Genomic DNA, 17,782 nt, shown 5'->3' on the forward strand with positions numbered 1-17,782 from the left:
CATTAACGACCGGCGCCGGCCGCATGGTGAACTGAAACAGAGCCCAGCCAGCAGATCCTGCTCAACACCACTACCCTTTGCAGTCCAAAGTTTAAAACATTAACATTAATGACAAACTTTAAGCTTTGATAGTTGAAATATTTACCCTGTGGTTCACTGTTTGTTTTCTTCCCCTGCTTTTGGTTTTTATCCTTAGTTTTCTAACTCGACCCCTGCGGTGGGAGGGTTGTTCATGCAGTGCTGCTCGAGCGCCGTCTTCTGCCTGGTTTTGGTGTGGCTGCTACGAGTCTCCAAGAGGGAATAAACACAGAAAATTCTAAATGCTGCTCGGTCTGCTGTTCTGTCTAGAGGTGCAGTAGTTTTTGGAGGGTGACAGAGCAAGCCCGTGATCGTTCCAGGTAAATTCAGGAATAGGAAAGCTACTTTCCTTACTGATGCTTTGTATAGAAATAAAGTACTTCAGGATTTTGCTTTTCCTGTAAATTTGTGATAGTTGCCCAACGTTGGAGTTGGTCCAAATGCGGATTAATCCAGGATGGGCAGGAGCTGTCCTGAAGCCCTGCATCCCCTTAAAGCAGCGTGCTTTGCTTTTGAAATATGTGGCGAACGTGCAAAATGAAGACCAAATTTGTAAGTGCAGAGGAGCTTAGCATCTTACCGGTATTGCTGGGAGAGAAGAAATATCCTCCTGGGGCTGAGCAGTTTAAGGTTTATGTATTTTAGTGGGTAAGCACGGGCAGCCGCGTTTCCAAACCCGCCTTACCGTGAGGGGGAAAACGGTGCCCACCAGCTGCTGCAGCGTGCCCTCACCCAAGATGGCCCGCTCGACGTCTTCACCGCCATGTCAAGGAAGGGCACCCGCCGGCTCTGTCCGCCTGCGTGATAGTGCGCCAGGTGCCCTTAGCCGGTATGGCGGCGGAGCCGCGCCTTGGGGATGGCGAGGCGTGCTGAGGCCGCCATCTTGCTTGCGGGCACCCCGTACGGCTGAGCTGGCCTTCCCGGGCGCGCGTGGGGTGCCGGGAGCAGGTGGCGGCGGCGGCGGGAGCGGCGCGGGCAGGTGGGCGCCATCGCGGGGCCCCGGGGCGGGCGGGGGCGCCCCCTGGCGGGGCTCTGTGGGGGCGGCGGGACCCCTATGGAACTGCGGGGGGGATGGCGGGGTCCCCTATGGATGTGTGGGGGCGGCGGTGTCTCCCTATGGATCTGCTGGGGGATGGCGGGGTCCCCTATGGATGTGTGGGGGCGGCGGTGTCTCCCTATGGATCTGCTGGGGGATGGTGGGGTCCCCCTATGGATCTGCTGGAGGATGGCGGGGTCCCCTATGGATGTCTGGGGGCGGCGGGACCCCTATGGATCTACTGGAGGATGGCGGGGTCCCCCTATGGATCTGCTGGAGGATGACGGGGTCCCCTATGGATGTGTGGGGTCGGTGGTGTTCCCCTATGGATCTGCTGGGGTCCCCTATGGATCTGCTGGGGGTGCAGCTTCCCCTATGGCTGTGTGGGGTCAGCATCATCCCCTATGGGTGTCCTGGGGGTCACAGTGTCCCCTGTGGCTCCGTGGGGTCAGCATCATTCCCTATGGTTGTGCTGGGGTCGCAGGGTCCCCCATGGCTGTGGGTTTGTCAGTGCCCCCTTAGGGCAGCGCTGGGGGTCCGTGGTGGCACAGGAGGCCGGGGCACCGAGGGGTCCCCTTTATGCCGTGTGCGGGGGCATCTGCAGTCCCTGGGGGCCCTTCCCTCTGCAGGGAGTGCAGACCTGTTGCCTGGTGGCATCTGCAGCGTGTGTTTTGCTCCCAGACTTGGCCTCCATGGCCCCTCCCCAAGGGCTTTGCCAAAGGCTGCAGGATATGTTGCAAATTCGCCCGGTTTTATTTTGCTGGTCCCCTTCAGGCTGGAGCGTCTTGAGGCCTGAGGCTGTCTGGGCATTGGGATGTTAAATGTGGTATCTGCACGATTATAAAACAACTTGTATTCTGGCTTTGAGCATCAGATTTTCATGCTTCTGTGTTGGATCAGGTTGGGTTTTAATCGCTTGTCCGGGATGTTGATCAGAGCGCTGGATGGAAAGGGTTAATGAAGTCTTATGGGTCATTTGATAATGAGATTAACTCGTTACAACACATTAGCCGTGTCGTGCAACATCTGGTGTCTCATGTTGCCCTTCCTTTCAGAGCTTCCCATGGCGACGTACCTGGAGTTCATCCAACAGAACGAGGAGCGGGATGGGGTGCGTTTCAGCTGGAACGTGTGGCCCTCCAGCAGGCTGGAGGCCACAAGGATGGTTGTCCCCCTGGCCTGTCTGCTGACCCCGCTGAAGGAGCGTCTCGACCTGCCTCCTGTGCAATATGAACCGGTGCTTTGCAGCAGACTGACTTGCAAGGCGGTGCTCAACCCGCTCTGGTACGAACTGTTCAGCTCGGGGTGTTAAGAAATGGAAGATACCTATTTTTTAATCCATTCTTCACTACTTTCTTTTCCCCTTTCTACTCAGCCCAGTGCCTGTCAGCCTCTTTTTCTTAAGCACAGTGGCATTAAGCTCCGTGTGTGCTTAGTGGGGTGTGTTGAATGCCAGCCTAGACTAGAGCTGCCAGAAGCAGAGGAGAAAAGGAAACCTTCAGGGAGACTTTTAAATCAGTTAACATGGAAATTGCCAGTCCCATAACCACCCCAGGGAATTCTGTGCTGAGCCATTAAACTAAACTAAACCAAGATACTGGTGATACAGCTACTGTCCTCGGGGCTGTGATGTTGGTTTCCTGCTTCCTACAGATCCCACTGCTCACAGGTCGATTCCAGCCTAAGCACTGACATTTTCTCTGCCATTCTGCTGAGGATTAAAGAGGAATGATCTCTGATCCAAAACCAGATGATGATGATACACACCCAGAGCACACTGCGGCCTGAGAAATAGCAGGGAAGGGTGCTCCTGCCAGTAAAAGGAACAGAAAGTGAGAAGGGTTCAAGCCTGAGAAACACGAACACGCATGTGCCTCTTAACTAGCAGTTATAGCATGTTCCAGTGGGCTGAGGAAAGTAAACTCTGTGGGGCAGGAACAGCCTGTTTGTTCTGGGCTTGAACAGGATCTGGGTGAATGGCTCTTGCTCTGTGACTGCACTTCTTGTGTGCCACAGCTGTACAAATAATAAGACTGCTGAGATAAGCCCGACCTTGAAGGAGGGACGATTAGAGGCAGGTCTTGTCCACTGGGCTGACGAGCTGGGAAATGGCTGGGCTGGATGAGCAAAGGGGCCTTTCTGGCATTGGACTGAGAGGCTGGAACCCTGGAACTCTGTCATTTAAAAGTTTCTGATATTTTGTTTCTCGATCCGTGCTGCGAAGCAGCAGAGGGATCTGAGAAGCTGGGCTGTGATGTTGTTGCTGTAGTTGTACTAAAACACTTCCTCTTCCCTTCTTGCAGCCAGGTTGACTATCGGGCCAAGCTCTGGGCTTGTAATTTCTGTTTTCAGAGAAATCAGGTAGGTTGAAAAAAGTTTCAGCCCTTTCTCCTCTGTATCCAGCCTGTTTTCTCTTCAGTGAGCATAATATTTATGGCCTCCCCTGGAAAAGGATGTTAAAAGAAGCAGAAATCTCACCTTTCTAGATTTCTCCTCCTGCTCATCCAGGCCAGAATTACTTGTTACTTAAGCCATTTTGCCTGATATCTTGTCTGTTTAGTTCACTTTTGCCCCCCCGCTTTTTTTTTTTTTTTTTGCCAGCGTGCAGGGCACAGAAAAGAGATGCAAAGCTATTTTGTTTCACGTGTTTCCAGCACATTCCTTGCATATTGTTTCCTGTTCTTGCCAAATATGAATTTCATTAGATTGTACTAGATGTTTGCCATCAAAAAATGCCATATGGCCAAACAAGTTTCAGCCAACATGTAGCCTCTGCTTTAGTTGTGCCTTTTAGCTCTAGCAAAGTGAGTGGCTGCCCATCCTGCTGGCCGCTGTTGTCTGTTCTTAGGGAAGCAGCAGCACTGCACTCGTGTTGTGCATTAATCAAGTGGGTGCAGTGCTGGTAAATAAAGAGCATAAGCAGGGCAGTGTAGAGCAGAGCCCTACATTTCTGCCCTGCAACTTCCTTGTCCTCATTTCTGGTTCTCTTTTTCAGTTCCCTCCAGCATATGCAGGCATATCAGAGCTCAATCAGCCAGCAGAACTCATGCCTCAGTTTTCAACAATTGAATATATAGTGCAGGTAGGTGAAACACGGGCAAGTTTGATGTTCCCCAAAATATCTTATTTGTGGCAGCTGTGGCAGGCTCTTCTTTCGCTTAAGACAGTGCAAATATGATTTCCACAGGAGGCTTAAGACAAGCCTCATTTTATTCTTCGCCTGGAGAACTTAAGTGTCACTTACGCTCATGCCTGGTAACTGTCTCATCCCATGTTAGCGAGGTGCCCAGACACCACTGATCTTCCTGTACGTGGTGGACACGTGCCTGGAGGAGGAGGACTTGCAGGCTCTGAAGGAGTCTCTGCAGATGTCCCTGAGCCTGCTGCCTGCTGACGCGCTCGTGGGGCTCATCACCTTCGGCAGGATGGTCCAGGTGCACGAGCTGAGCTGCGAAGGGATCTCCAAGAGCTACGTGTTTAGGGGCACAAAGGACCTCACAGCTAAGCAAATACAGGTATGTCCTGCCACCTGTTAGGCCCGTGGCTTGTGCCTCGTAGCTCCAGCGATGCCACCGCTGGTCTTTCAAGCTCTGGGCTTGCAGGGAGGAAGTATTCAGTGCTCTTGATTGTTTGCTACCCTGTTTTGCTCCCAACCTCTGTTGTGCTTTTTATAAACTCCCTGAAAGCTTCCCCAAGGTGCAGTTGGGCTAATCCTCACACATGGACCCATCGATCCATTACCAGGGGAAATGCAAAGCTTAATAATTTCACAGATTTTAACAAATTCAGTTCTGCCACACTGGGGGCCTCAGTGTGTATTCCTTGACAGCAAATAACGTGTTTAGGATTTCAGTGCTCCTTCTCCTCTTTGCTATTCCATAGGATATGCTTGGGCTTTCAAGGCCAGCTGTCCCCGTTCAGCAGGGAAGACCTCTTCAACCTCAGGAACAACCTGTTATTTCAAGCAGGTGAGTCTGTTGGTTGCACCAGCACAGCAGAAGGGCAGCCCAGGTGCTGTGTGCCCGGTTGGCCCCACACTTCTAAACCTAGGTTTCTTAAAAGGAGTCTTGTTAAAAAGACTTGGGTGGTTTTGTCTTGCCAAAATTATTTCCCTACAATAAAAAGAAGGTATGTGTGGATGGATTTTACTAGAGTAGCAGGAAACATATTAGACTTCTGTAGTATCCTGTTTTTGCAGTTGCAAGAACAGAGTTGCTGTTCAGAGTAGGTTTTTTACTTGAAAAGCTGTAGAGCAGCAGTCTTTGGAAAGTGCAATTCTTCAAGGCTGTGTGTGTTCGGAGCAAGGGTCTGTCTTTTTGACTGTCCAGCTGATGGGGTCTTGGTCTGTATATAACAGTTGTAGGTATCGCCCTCTATCCTCTGCCTAGTCATGTCCAAAATCTGGCTGGCATCCCCAAATAGTAAAGCCCCATTTGTCTTTGTTGAATACAGTTCTTTCTCAGCCCTTCTTTTGCTGTGGCAGCTCTTGCATGTTTTGGTAAACTAAATCGCCACTGAAGTCTTTTTTTTTTTTCCTTCTCTATTTTATTGTGACTTAGCTGCCTTGTTTATTCCTGATGTCTGGCTTTGTTCAAATTGTTCGTGTTTTGTAGATCTCTTATCTTAGAAAATTGGGATATAAGACGGGAGCAGGCCACATGACTCTCTCCTTCTGATAATACTGCCTGTGCAATCTGTGTGGGCCAGGAACAAACGGGCACCTTCTTTCTTCCCTGAACTAAAGAGGCTTGAAAACAGTAAAACATTTCTGGTGCATTTTGGCAGGTTTCTGCAGCCAGTACACAAGATTGACATGAATTTAACAGATCTGCTTGGAGAACTGCAGAGGGACCCATGGCCAGTGACCCAGGGAAAGAGGCCTTTACGGTCCACTGGGGTGGCTCTTTCTATTGCTGTTGGCTTGCTGGAGGTACTGTTAGCTCTGTTGTGCAGAAGGGCACGTCGGGCTCTTCTCTAAAGAAAAGCATTGCTGTTCTTTAATGAAATTTTATATCTATCTCTCTATATATATCTTTAATATGAGGCTTCGTTCTTATTTTAGGGCACCTTTCCAAACACTGGCGCCAGGATAATGTTGTTTACAGGCGGGCCACCAACACAAGGACCTGGCATGGTGGTAGGAGATGAACTGAAAACACCCATCCGTTCCTGGCACGACATAGAGAAGGACAATGCAAGGTTCATGAAGAAGGCCACCAAAGTAGGTGCTCATGTCTGCTGTGGGCAAAGGCCATGCTCAGCAACTGGGTTTCCATGTGGGCTTGACACAGTGAAGGCAAAGTGAACATTGTGGAATTCAGAACACTAAATGGAGGGAGAAGTGACACAAACCTACGTATGCGGCTGGGTAAACAGCTGCCCAGGCCTCCTCCAGGGAACAAGTATGTCCTGCTCTCCTGATATGTAAACGTGTATCCAGACAGACGTGGGTGTCCATGAAGAGCCAAAACCCTTCTCTGTGTTAAGGTGTGACAGTAGGCCCCAGGAAAAGGATAAAAGAGCTGCTAGTTACTTCTCCGGGAGTCCTGTGTGTTCTGAGAGAGTGAGATAATTTGGTGCTGTTTCTTAGTGTCTATCTGACGGTGGGTGAAAATTGCCTATCTGTCAAGAACTGGTGACTTCCCAGTAGTCTTCTTGACATAAGGCAGAATAATTAAAATAATTAAAATGGCAGGCATTAAATATGCCTGACAGAGAAAGCAGTAGGACGTGTGTCCTCTTAACTGGAAACCTCTTAAGTGATCCCCTTAAGTGATCACAGGCAGAAAGCCCATACTTGGCTCAGGGTAGCAATTCATGTCCTCTCTGCATTTGTGACTTACAACTCAAGCTCATGCAAATGCAAAACAGTTCAAGGGGGCAAAACGGAGCGAAGGAGAGAGCATTGCCTCTTGCAGCACTGGCAACTGCTTCATTTGTGACTTGCATATCATAGGCTGGCCCCATTTGGAGAGCAGAAGACAGCTTGTCTATCAGTGTATCCTAAGTTTACCCCGTGTGTGTGTTGTCTGTTCTCCCCAGCACTACGAGACTTTGGCTAATCGCACGGCAGCCAACGGGCACTGCATCGACATCTACGCCTGTGCCCTGGACCAGACCGGCCTGCTGGAGATGAAGTGTTGTGCCAACCTCACCGGGTAGGTCTGCAGCAGGAGAGCACAAACCCAGCCGTCTCCTTCAGAGGAGGGTTCATCTGGGGCAAAAGGGTGGTTTTGTTGTTGTTGTTGTTGTTTGTTTGGTCATTTTGTTCTAAACTGTGGTTTGAATTTGCCAGGAAGTATATGACAAACCTACCCTGATTCCAGTCCACATTTCTGAAGTCTCAAAACAGCATGTGACTTAACACTGCTGGTAAAAAAAAAACTTGATGTTCTGCTTTGAGAAAGGTATTCAAAAGCATGCTGCAACTCATCTTTTGCAAATGCTTTCTGCCTTTTTGAGAGGTAGCAAGTGTCCTTCCCAGAGGAGAAGGGCTACAGAAGCCCTGGTTCATAGTGTGTGCATGACCAAAGTGCCATCAGAAGAGCTTCAGGCATGGCTCTTAGAAACTTTCTTTGTTGGGGTCAAGATGGATTTTCTTTGCTTAACAGCTCGCTTGTTGTTCCTCCGTTTTACGTGACACCTGTACGCAGCAGGTATCCTTGCTGCATACTGATGGAAATCCTGTAATCTCTGCAAAAAGGGCTGTGTGCGAAACAGTGCCTATTAGGGACTCAAGCTATTCAGTCAGAGAGCCAAAGTGTGGTTTGGACAAATGCAAGGCTTTGTAAAGAAGTTTGGAACCAGTGGAACGTGATCCTTTTGAAGGCTACTAAAGGGCTGCCAAGAAATGCAGTTGAGAAAACAAACTGGTAATGATGGAGCATTAACCTGTCTGGCTTTAGAGGCGATTGTGAATCTGTGTTGCCGGATGCAGACTCCACATAAACAAAGACATGTCTAAAAGCACTTTCTGCCTGTGTTTGCATGCGTAGGAATTGGAGGGGAGTATCCTTTGTGCTTTATTTCCAGTTCTTGGCTGTCTCAGTCCCCCGGGTATCTGTTTTTCCTTCCTAGAGGTCACATGGTGATGGGAGACTCCTTCAACACTTCTCTCTTCAAGCAGACGTTCCAGCGAGTGTTTAACAAAGGGTTCAATGGGGAGTTTCGCATGGCTTTTGGTGCCAGTTTGGAAGTGAAGGTGAGAGATTCATCTCATTGGATGGCATTAATTGAGAAATGCAAGTGCTGTTAAATGGCGAGTTGATTAATTGTTTTGGTTGTAGAAAATGCTACACTTGAGAGCTGAGCTTTAGTGCATACTTTAGAAGAAGCTACAGACCAGATGGAGTGGAGGCATTTTTGTTTGAAAGTTTAATAAATTTGTGGGGTTTTTTTTAAAAAAAAAAAAAAAGGAAAAAAGAGCTCTGCATCTCATCCTGCAAGGAACATTTCATACACACTAGTGGTGACTATGGATATGTTGTCGTTATTACTATGTGACTGTTGATTCTCTTACCTTCAGCATCTGTAGCAATGAGTGACTCGGCACATTCCTCGGAGCCCCTTTACCTGACAGCCACATGTATGCACATTCTCATCAAAGTTGAGCAGCTGGTTTATTCTCTTTGTGCTCTGTTTGACTATTTTGATTTTTTAAAATTCTTTTTGACCCTTTTCTAGACTTCTAGGGAGCTGAAGATTGCTGGAGCTATTGGACCATGCATATCCCTGAATGCTAAAGGGCCATGTGTCTCTGAAAATGTAAGTTTATAAAGGAACATGGAATAACTGTTATTAAATAAGTAAATAAACAGTGCAAAGTTGTATCTAGACCTGCAGCTCAGCTGGAATGTGAGGTTTTTAGAGAGCAGCAACATGGAAACATCCCTAAGAAAAGACAGTCTCATCTAGATGAAATCCTTGCCCTGTAAAGCCTCTTTTAACTGTATGTCACCTCAGTAACAATCCAGCATATCCAGAAGATAGGAATACAGAAGGTCTTCCATGCCTTGTACCTCTGTTCTGAATTTAACATAAACTTGCATTACCCACTGCTACCGGCAAAAATGCATTTTCTGTACAATTCTGTGCAGGAGCTTGGAATCGGAGGAACGTCGCAATGGAAAATTTGTAGCCTGGATCCAAGCACAACGCTGGCCATTTACTTTGAAGTGGTAAATCAGGTTAGTTCTGGCTCTTCTCCTTTCCCTCCTCTCCCTCCTCTCCCTCCTCTCTCTCTGTTAATTTTTATAAAACAAAATATTTGCTGTAAAGATAAGTTTGCTGCTGTCCTTTAAGGGACCAGCTGATGACGTGTCAGGTGCACCATTAAATGCTCCAGCACTGCTTGACCTTTAGGGCTGCTGAAAAGCACAATATTAGAAGGCACCTCTTTCTTCTCTGATCTTGTACTTACTCCCTGAGTGCTTGGTTGATGCCCTGGAATGTGTCTGTGGTTTACATAGCCACTGAAAAGCTACCCTGTTTTGAAGGCTTGCCTTGTTTCGTTTGCAGCACAATGCACCGATACCTCAGGGAGGAAGAGGAGCGGTTCAGTTTGTCACTCAGTACCAACACTCCAGTATGCAGAAACGCATTCGAGTCACCACCATAGCCAGAAAGTGAGTATTTCACATCAGTTCTTTGGCAGAAACTCTTGCCTGTCTGTGTCAGATTTTCTAGAGCCTTTTGTTATGTGTACGAGTTACAGTGTGTGGCAGCCGGGGGATGAACCTGGCGTGGGTGTTGCTGGAGAGGACTGCACACAGCGCTCACCTCTGACGTGCTCTTTAGTTGGGCAGATGCACAGAGCCAGCTCCAGCACATAGAAGCTGCGTTCGACCAGGAGGCAGCCGCCGTGCTGATGGCGCGGCTGGGAGTGTACAGAGCCGAATCCGAGGAGGGGCCCGACGTGCTGCGGTGGCTGGACAGACAGCTCATCAGACTGGTAAGGCTGGGGGATGGCAGTCGAGGGAATGCGTTCTTGATTTTAGTAAAAACGGTCTCTGGAAATAAAATGGTAATTTTTTTTTTCCCCCAAGTGATTCACTTCATTTGGGCTCTGATCAGGGCCCCATCGTTGTAGTACGTGTTGACTCAGAAGCCAGGATGATCAGTGTGTTTGTGATGGGGTAGGTAAGCATCCCATCAGGTTGAAAAGGTTAAACCTGCGATTAAAGAAGCGACAGTGAAACACAGAATCACAGAGTGAAGCAGGTGCTCTGTGACCCTTGCAGTCAGGAACTTTTTCCTCATATTCAGGTGGACCTTCCTGTGCTTCAGTTTGTGGCCGTTGCCTCTTGTCCTGTCACGGGCCACCACTGAAAATGGTCTGGCCTCATGCTCTTGACACCCTCCTTGGACCCCTTCCTATCTGTGCATCGTGATAAGATCCCCTCTCAGTCTTCTCCAGACTAAACAGGCCCTGCTCTCAGCCTCTCCTCATAGGAGAGGTGCTCCAGTTCCCCAATCATCTTTGTAGCCCTGCGCTGGCCTCTCTCCATGGCTCCATGTCCCTCTTGTACTGGGGAGCCCAGCACTGGACACAGCACTGCTGATGGGGCCTCACTCTGAGCTGCCGATCACCCCGCTCTGAGCTCTGCCGTTCTGCCAGTTCTCAGTCCACCTCACCATGCACTCACCAAACTCACGCTCCCCGAGCTTGCCTAGGAGCAGCTCGTGGGAGACGGTGTCAAAAGCCTTGCTGAAGGCAGGGCAGACAACATCACTGCTCTCCCCTCATCTGCTCAGCCAGGCATCCCATCAGAGAAGCCTATCGGATTGGGTAAGCATGATTTCCCTTTGGTGAATCCATGCTGACTATCCCTGATCACCGCCTTTTCCTCTACATGTTTGGAGATGACATCCAGGATGAGTTGTTCCCTCACTTTTCCAGGAATGGAGGGGGCTGTTAATCATGTGGAGTTGATACTAGCAGTTAAAATACACCAGACACTGGCAAAAAATGCAGGGGCAGCGTGCAATAGAGATACAAGTACCAACACACACATTATGTTGCACACTGAAATGACTATGGAGTCATTTATAGCTAAAGGTTGGAAGCTGCTTATTTTCAGTGAAGCAGCGGCTGAAAATCCAGTCTGCTGCTGCTCTAGAGGGATGCAGTTACTGCAGAAGTGTTCCACAATTTGCAGAGGTATATATATATAAGTATTAGGTATAACATAGTATCTCTGATTTAGTGAAAAAAAAAGAAACAGTAGTAGTAGCCCTATTTCTTTCATTCTTAGATAATTTTGAGTAAAGATTTTATATATTAAGTAAGATGACGAGATCCAGTCATTTTTATTCCAGTAAGACACCAAAGTCACTTGATACAAATCACCTGTTTTCATTCTAAAAAGAAGCTCACCAAGAACATCCATGTTGTCTCCAACAGTGTCAGAAATTTGGACAGTACAACAAAGATGATCCTAACTCCTTCAGATTGTCGGAATCATTTTCTTTGTATCCTCAGGTAAGAACTTCACTTTCTGTAGACACAGGGAAAGTGCACAAGGACAGGAGTGATAATAAAGCCTCCCGTTGCATTTATCAGAATGATGAGGGGAAGAACAGATTCTTTTTAAATTTGGCGAGCTGGTTCTGTAGGTCAGCATTGCAAATGATGGGTAAGGTAAGATGTTGGAGGAGTTACTGAGATTTTTTAGAAGAATTTGTTCAGAAACATTTGGTGAAAAAGTTTCAGCAATTTACTGATACTTCGCTCCTCTCTCATCTCTCTGGTGCAGTTCATGTTCCACTTGCGACGCTCCCCATTCCTGCAGGTCTTCAATAACAGCCCAGATGAATCTTCTTATTACCGTCACCACTTTGCTAGGCAAGATCTGACCCAGTCTCTCATCATGATCCAGCCCATCCTTTATGCTTACTCTTTCTATGGACCTCCTGAGGTGAGTCTCTCTTTAGGCAGCAGTGGCAGAATGATCCGAAATGATGAGTATTCGGTCAAAGAAAAACTGCTTCTTCAAAAAGGTTCTAATTTTATAAATCTTAATCAGAGTAATCATTGAAGGATGAGGTGGGAGATGTGGTAGTGTGAAATATAGTTTGTGATTTCAGTAAACTTACAGCTTTGATTTAAAAAAAAAAAAAAAAAGCGATGAGTCCTACAGTCATCAATGTTGCTGTGCTGCTGTGTCAGAGACTGCCATCTGCACCACATAAATCAGCAAACCTCAGCCCCTTGGGGCCCTGACTCCCACCAGCTCCTTGTTCTCAGCTGTTCATGCAGGAGGATTAAACTACATGTGAGTAGTCGAGGGTCAGATACAGATCACCTTATACCAGCAGCCTCCTTGGAAGGAGAGCACTTGGCAGGAAAGAGATGCAGAAGCTGCTGGGATCATACTTGGAGCAATTAGCAGGGATGACTGACCGTTTTTTTCTTGTTTATTTTCTCCAGCCAGTGCTTTTGGACAGCAGCAGCATTCTTCCAGACAGGATCCTTCTGATGGATACTTTCTTCCAGATAGTTATCTACCTGGGTGAGGTACAGTGAAATGTGTTCTCTTTCTCTTACCGTTTAAGATCAAGTCAAAATCACTGTATCCGTGCTTTATAAATGCTCCTTGTTTCTGTGTTGGTACAGCTTGAAACACAGTGAAAATCAACACAAATTGATTTTCAACAAACTGATCTTGCAGTGCAGAAACGGATACCAACTTCTGTGTGCCTGTTTTTAATATAGATTCAGAAACAATGCAAAAATGGATTTCAGTCTGTTGGCAGAGTAGTAAAAGCATGTATTTGTCCATGTAATGCTCTGCTGACTTAAAGATGTGCAAGTTAAAAGGGAGAGGCTTGTAGAGAGGGTACCTACTAGCTCTTATTTCCTCTTTCCTGTCGATTAGACTATTGCACAGTGGCAGAAAGCTGGTTACCAAGACATGCCCGAGTATGAGAACTTCAAGCACCTACTGCAAGCCCCGCTGGATGATGCTCAGGAAATCTTGCAGACCAGATTCCCGATGCCACGTTACGTCAACACTGAACACGGGGGCAGCCAGGTAAGGAGCTTTATCCCAGAGCTCTCAGTGCTGCTCAATAGCGTGAAAGCCTCTCTGTTCTGCTTTACTAAAAGGATGGTTCTGTACATTACATACACTATTAAATAACCCTCATGAGCTTTTATTGCAAATGTATGTCTTTTAATAAGCCAGTAGCTCATTGCACATGGTTTTGAAATAGAAATTTGCTAAAAAATACAGCTAGATTAAATGTCTTTTGAATATATTACTACTAGGGGTGAGAAAAAAATGATCTGGCTAAGTATCAAAGCTTATCCGAGATGTAAAAAGTACAGTAAGTTTTCTAAGTTCTTAATGATTGAGCATCTGTCCCTTTATTCTTGGATATCGTGGAAGGATATAAAATAGTTCCTATTTCGTCCTTCCTGGAATTACAGTTGTTTAGGGCTTCTCTGTGCAGCAAAGAGGTGAGAATTTGTGCTCCAAAATACTTAATTTCTGGTGTGGCCACATTATGCTGGTTCTCCACAGAACTCTGTATCCAAGAACAGCTGAGGACATGGGAGGGACAGCGCTGGTGACATGTCCATGTCATGGGGCACCAAACCTGCCCTGCCAGGCGAGCACTTCTTGCTGTGGCAGAGCCGTCCTTGCCACTGTGGGAGACCTGCAAGAGGTTACGTGTGCTGTGCAAATGGAGGTGTCCCTAGTGCTGCCACTGGTGGTAAACTACCTCCAAAATCCAGCAGGGCAGGAAACACATCCTGCACAAACTTCTGCACCCATTCTGAGAGGATGGGAAGATGCCTGAAGTGTTTGAGTCGTTTTCCCCCTTTTCCCTCTCCCAAGGATTCCTCCCAACCTTATTACAAGGTTCCAGAATATCTCAAAGCAATTTGTAAAATTAGAAGGCATTTTGGCAGCAGTTTTCTCTGCCCTTTGGGAGTCACAGCTGGGCCATAACATCCCCTTTCTTTCACCCTCACAGAACACACTGCCAAGTTAAAGCAAGCAGGTTCTTGCTCTAAAATTATCTGTACAGCAGGTTAACAAAGGCAGTGGGGAAGGAGGGTGTTGGGGGGCTATGAAGCTGCACACACCACACAAGGAACTGTGTGGTGAAGAGGGATACAGATGTCTTTAATGTCTTACCTCTCTATAATGTTTTGTTTTAATAGGCCCGGTTCCTCTTGTCTAAAGTGAACCCTTCTCAGACCCACAACAACCTCTACGCATGGGGACAGGTAAGCAAGGGAAGCTCATGACTGGGAATGCTGGAAAACGCACACCGTACATATTTGTCCGTATTTTTAGCCCTTCTGTTTCATCCCATGGTTTTAGGCTGAGAGTGATGCATGTGTCCTGGTGATCCTCCCCTTTGGCTGCCTTTGAAAACCACAGAATACCTGGGTTATAAGGGACCTCTGGGGAGTTTTAGATGACCTCATTTAGAAATTGATGATCTTCACCATTTCCTACATATCTTGCCTAAAACTTTTAGGTCAAAATTAATTTATGAGGTATTGTGGGGAAAAAAAAAACCCATCAACTACTAGAAGTACATGCAGATATAGTTTATCTGAGAATACAAGACTTTTAAATCCTCTTCCTTGATCTTGTTTGCGTAGTGCTCTGGACAGAGAAAGATCCCACTACTTTAGAAAGAAGAGTTTTTTTTTCCCCCAGATCTGCAGATTGCACAGAAGGGTATTTTCAGGAGCAATGTCAAAAACTGGCATTTTTCCACTAGACCTGTCCTTTACGGAAAAGTAAATGTGGTGGTTTTACCAAGTGCTCACCTCAGGAGGCTGACACCTAGTTTGCTTTAAGCAGCACCCCATTGTTAACAGTGCTATTTGGGGCTATTTCTTCGTTTTCCTGCAGGAATCGGGAGCTCCGATCCTAACGGACGATGTCAGCCTCCAGGTATTCATGGATCACCTGAAAAAGCTGGCAGTGTCAAGTGCGTCGTAAACGGATCTAACCGAAAAGCAGGAGCAGCAGTTACATGGATCACGTTGGTCATGGAAGCGGGAACAGCTCACTGCATTCCCTCCTTAGACTAAGACTTTAAAATATTACATGTAATAAATATTCCCAGAGAGTTTTGTACCAGGCTCTTTTAGCTATTTATTTCTATGCCTTTTTGCCCCTGCTCAGTTAATTTTTTTTTCTGTACACGGTAATCAAAGTCGCAGGATGTTCTAACTAATACAGATCTTACGCCTCGAGCATAAATTTTTAAAAGTGCTGTGTTCTTAAAACGTTTCTGTTTGCAGATCTCTCAGGCAGCAGGGACTATATTAATGGAAAATAAAACTAGCTAAGCGCAGTAGTCCTTGTGCTGTTCCCGACGTGGCAGAACCCGGTGCTTCTCGAAGGGCGGCGCGAGGGGAAGGACGGTTTGAAAGTAACGGTTGCTACCGTGACCTAACGGCCGCCGCCGCCATCTTCCCGGCGCGTGCGCCTGCGCCGCCCCGCGGGGCCAGCGCCTGGGCGCCGATTGGCGGCGGGGCGCGGCCAATGAGGGCGCGCGTTGCTGGGGGGCGATGCGGGCGGCCGTGTGGACGGCGCGCTCGGCGCTGCTCTACTCGGTGGGCGGCTGGACGATGCTGGGGGCGCTGCTCCACCACACGCAGATCAGCTACCGCCGCGAAGGCGACGGCGGTGGCGGGGCCGGTACAGGCGAGCGCGGCGGCTCGCGCCAGCGGGGCGGCGCTCGGGTCACCTCGGGGACTGCCGGGGCGGGGGAGGCGGCGAGGGGCGGGGCCTGGGCCTGAGGGCGGGGGAGCGGCTGAGGGGCGGGGCCCGGGGCCGAGGGGCGGGGCTTGCTGGGGAAGGTGGCTGGGGCGGAGCCTGGGCCGAGGGGGCGGGGCCTGGGCCGAGGGGCGGGGCTTGCTGGGGAAGGTGGCTGGGGCGGAGCCTGGGCCGAGGGGGCGGAGCCTGTGGTCGAGGGGCGGGGCCTGGGAGTGCTGCGTGTGCGGTGCTGCCTCGCGGGCCTCCCCGTTTTCCACCCGTTTCTCAAGATTTACAAAGCACCCAGCGGACGCAGCCCGTGTGCATGTGAAATCCTGCATGGCTGAAGCTTTTCTTCCTTTTCCTAGAGACGGAGAGCGATCCAGACCTGAGCCCAGGACCCCACAAGGAAGTGACTGTCACCAACGCACCGTTTGGCCTCCAGATCACCACCGTGGTCACCTACCAGGAGAAGCCCGAAACGCCCCTGGCTCGCCTGGCCTATCGGCTGCGGACATACTTTAAGTCCCAGGTTGGGGGTCCTTCCGAAAGTTAGTGTCAGGAAGACAGGAATCCTGTGGCAGATCGAGGCCGTTCATCGTGATGCCCCATAGCAGGATGGGCTGGAAAACTCTTGAGTTGTTAGAACAAGAGATCCACGTCCGAAGTAACCTTGCAAAGCTTAGTGCACCTTCTCATCTGCTCAGATCAATGATTTTCGGCGCATGTGTATTCAGGTTATTAAACCCAAACTGTCCTCAGCTCAACACGCTGTGAGGTGTTAGTGAAACTGCATTGCTGCTTCGTGTCCAGCGTCAGCAGAGGCTGCGTTTCGCTGGCCTGGATTTGGTGGCATGCCAGGACCTATGTGGGGACCTGGTCCTCTGCCGATTCGGTAAACTGGTGAACTGGAGGGAGCGTAGTTTGTCCTTTGGGGTAGGAGAGTTGTGTTGTCCTTCAGATCTTTACAAGGCAAATGACTTCGGTGAAATGTGAACTGCAGAGGTAGAGATGCTGTTGCTGGAAACACTTGCATTGCAAAGGCAGTGAAGCTGCTAATTTCTCTGACATTTTAAGAACACAGCTAACCTATCTGTGAATGTGTTTAGTTCCCATGAAAGATGTTCATTCCCTTGCAAGCCTGGAGCATTTTCCAAAATACATCAAAAACTCTTTGCACTTTTTTTTTCCTTGTCTTTGTAACACCTAGTCCTAAGAACCATAAAAGGTCCTGAGTATCAATGAGTAATTTAAGAATTCTGTGGCTGAAATAACCTTTCAGATGACAACTTATCTTAAGACAAAAGTTTTCACTAGTGACTCCCAATGGATTTTGTAAGGCAACCCCTGTAACTGCCACTGCTTCCTTTTCCTTAGCTGCTTCCTCTTCCAGATGTTACTGCTGTGAACTGGTGGCAGCTTCTGACAGGGAACCCAAGCTAGTTAGCTGGGTAGAGCTTAAAAGCTTTGTGCCTCACTCCCAGCTTTTGAGGTTAACAAGTCTCACTGAATCTCTGTTTACCAGTCTGTGGTAGCGGTCTAGTGGCAAAAGTGATGCAGGACTGTTAACAGTCCTAGTGCTTTGTAATTAAGAGAACATATCACAAACATAAACTTTATTTTTAGATTTTTTTTTCGGTATTAACTGAGTCTTTGGACAAGTGTCCGCACATTTTCTGCAGTCCTTATGTTCTGGACTATGACTGCAGTTCTCAGGCTGAGGGGTACCTCAGGCTGGTACCCCTTTTATTTGGTCAAACATCCCTGCTTTGCTTTGGGGCTTATTTTGTATTTTAAGGGAGAAGCAGACCAAAGATTTTCCATTATGCTCTTAAGCAAACAAAAAAAACCCTTTCTGTTTTCTGTGCTAAAACAGCACATTCCTCAGGGAAAACCTGGGCCCTGGGTAAAGCACTACTGTTTCCTACTGCAAAGCATC

The 17,782-nt window shown here is 48.1% G+C and overlaps 2 protein-coding genes across 3 annotated transcripts; both read left to right on the forward strand.

The window, feature by feature from the left end:
* The first annotated feature begins 1,040 nt into the window (after positions 1-1,040).
* SEC23B (SEC23 homolog B, COPII component) lies at positions 1,041-15,116 on the forward strand. Of its 2 annotated transcripts, XM_010227436.2 has the most exons (20): positions 1,041-1,057; positions 2,170-2,398; positions 3,418-3,475; positions 4,110-4,196; positions 4,393-4,629; positions 4,997-5,082; positions 5,900-6,044; positions 6,177-6,335; positions 7,157-7,272; positions 8,192-8,315; positions 8,798-8,878; positions 9,211-9,300; positions 9,632-9,738; positions 9,911-10,064; positions 11,517-11,594; positions 11,869-12,030; positions 12,543-12,629; positions 12,991-13,146; positions 14,286-14,351; positions 14,992-15,116. In XM_010227436.2, exons 2-20 carry the CDS (start codon positions 2,178-2,180, stop codon positions 15,079-15,081), a joined length of 2,304 nt encoding a protein of 767 aa, XP_010225738.2. In that variant the 5' UTR covers positions 1,041-1,057; positions 2,170-2,177; the 3' UTR covers positions 15,082-15,116. The 2 variants fall into 2 exon arrangements, with proteins under 2 accessions (XP_010225738.2, XP_088386474.1); XM_088530348.1 differs by lacking the exon at positions 1,041-1,057 and having other exon boundaries at positions 2,059-2,398.
* A 540-nt stretch (positions 15,117-15,656) lies between these two features.
* SMIM26 (small integral membrane protein 26) lies at positions 15,657-16,638 on the forward strand. The gene is made up of 2 exons (XM_088530337.1): positions 15,657-15,786; positions 16,212-16,638. The coding sequence occupies exons 1-2, from the start codon at positions 15,657-15,659 to the stop codon at positions 16,397-16,399; spliced, it is 318 nt and encodes a 105-aa protein (XP_088386463.1). The 3' UTR covers positions 16,400-16,638.
* Positions 16,639-17,782: the final 1,144 nt, after the last annotated feature.

The sequence above is a fragment of the Tinamus guttatus genome, unplaced genomic scaffold (assembly GCF_059628265.1).
Source record: "Tinamus guttatus ecotype Peru unplaced genomic scaffold, ASM5962826v1 Tinamus_guttatus_pri_ptg000367l, whole genome shotgun sequence".
Classification (NCBI taxonomy): domain Eukaryota; kingdom Metazoa; phylum Chordata; class Aves; order Tinamiformes; family Tinamidae; genus Tinamus; species Tinamus guttatus.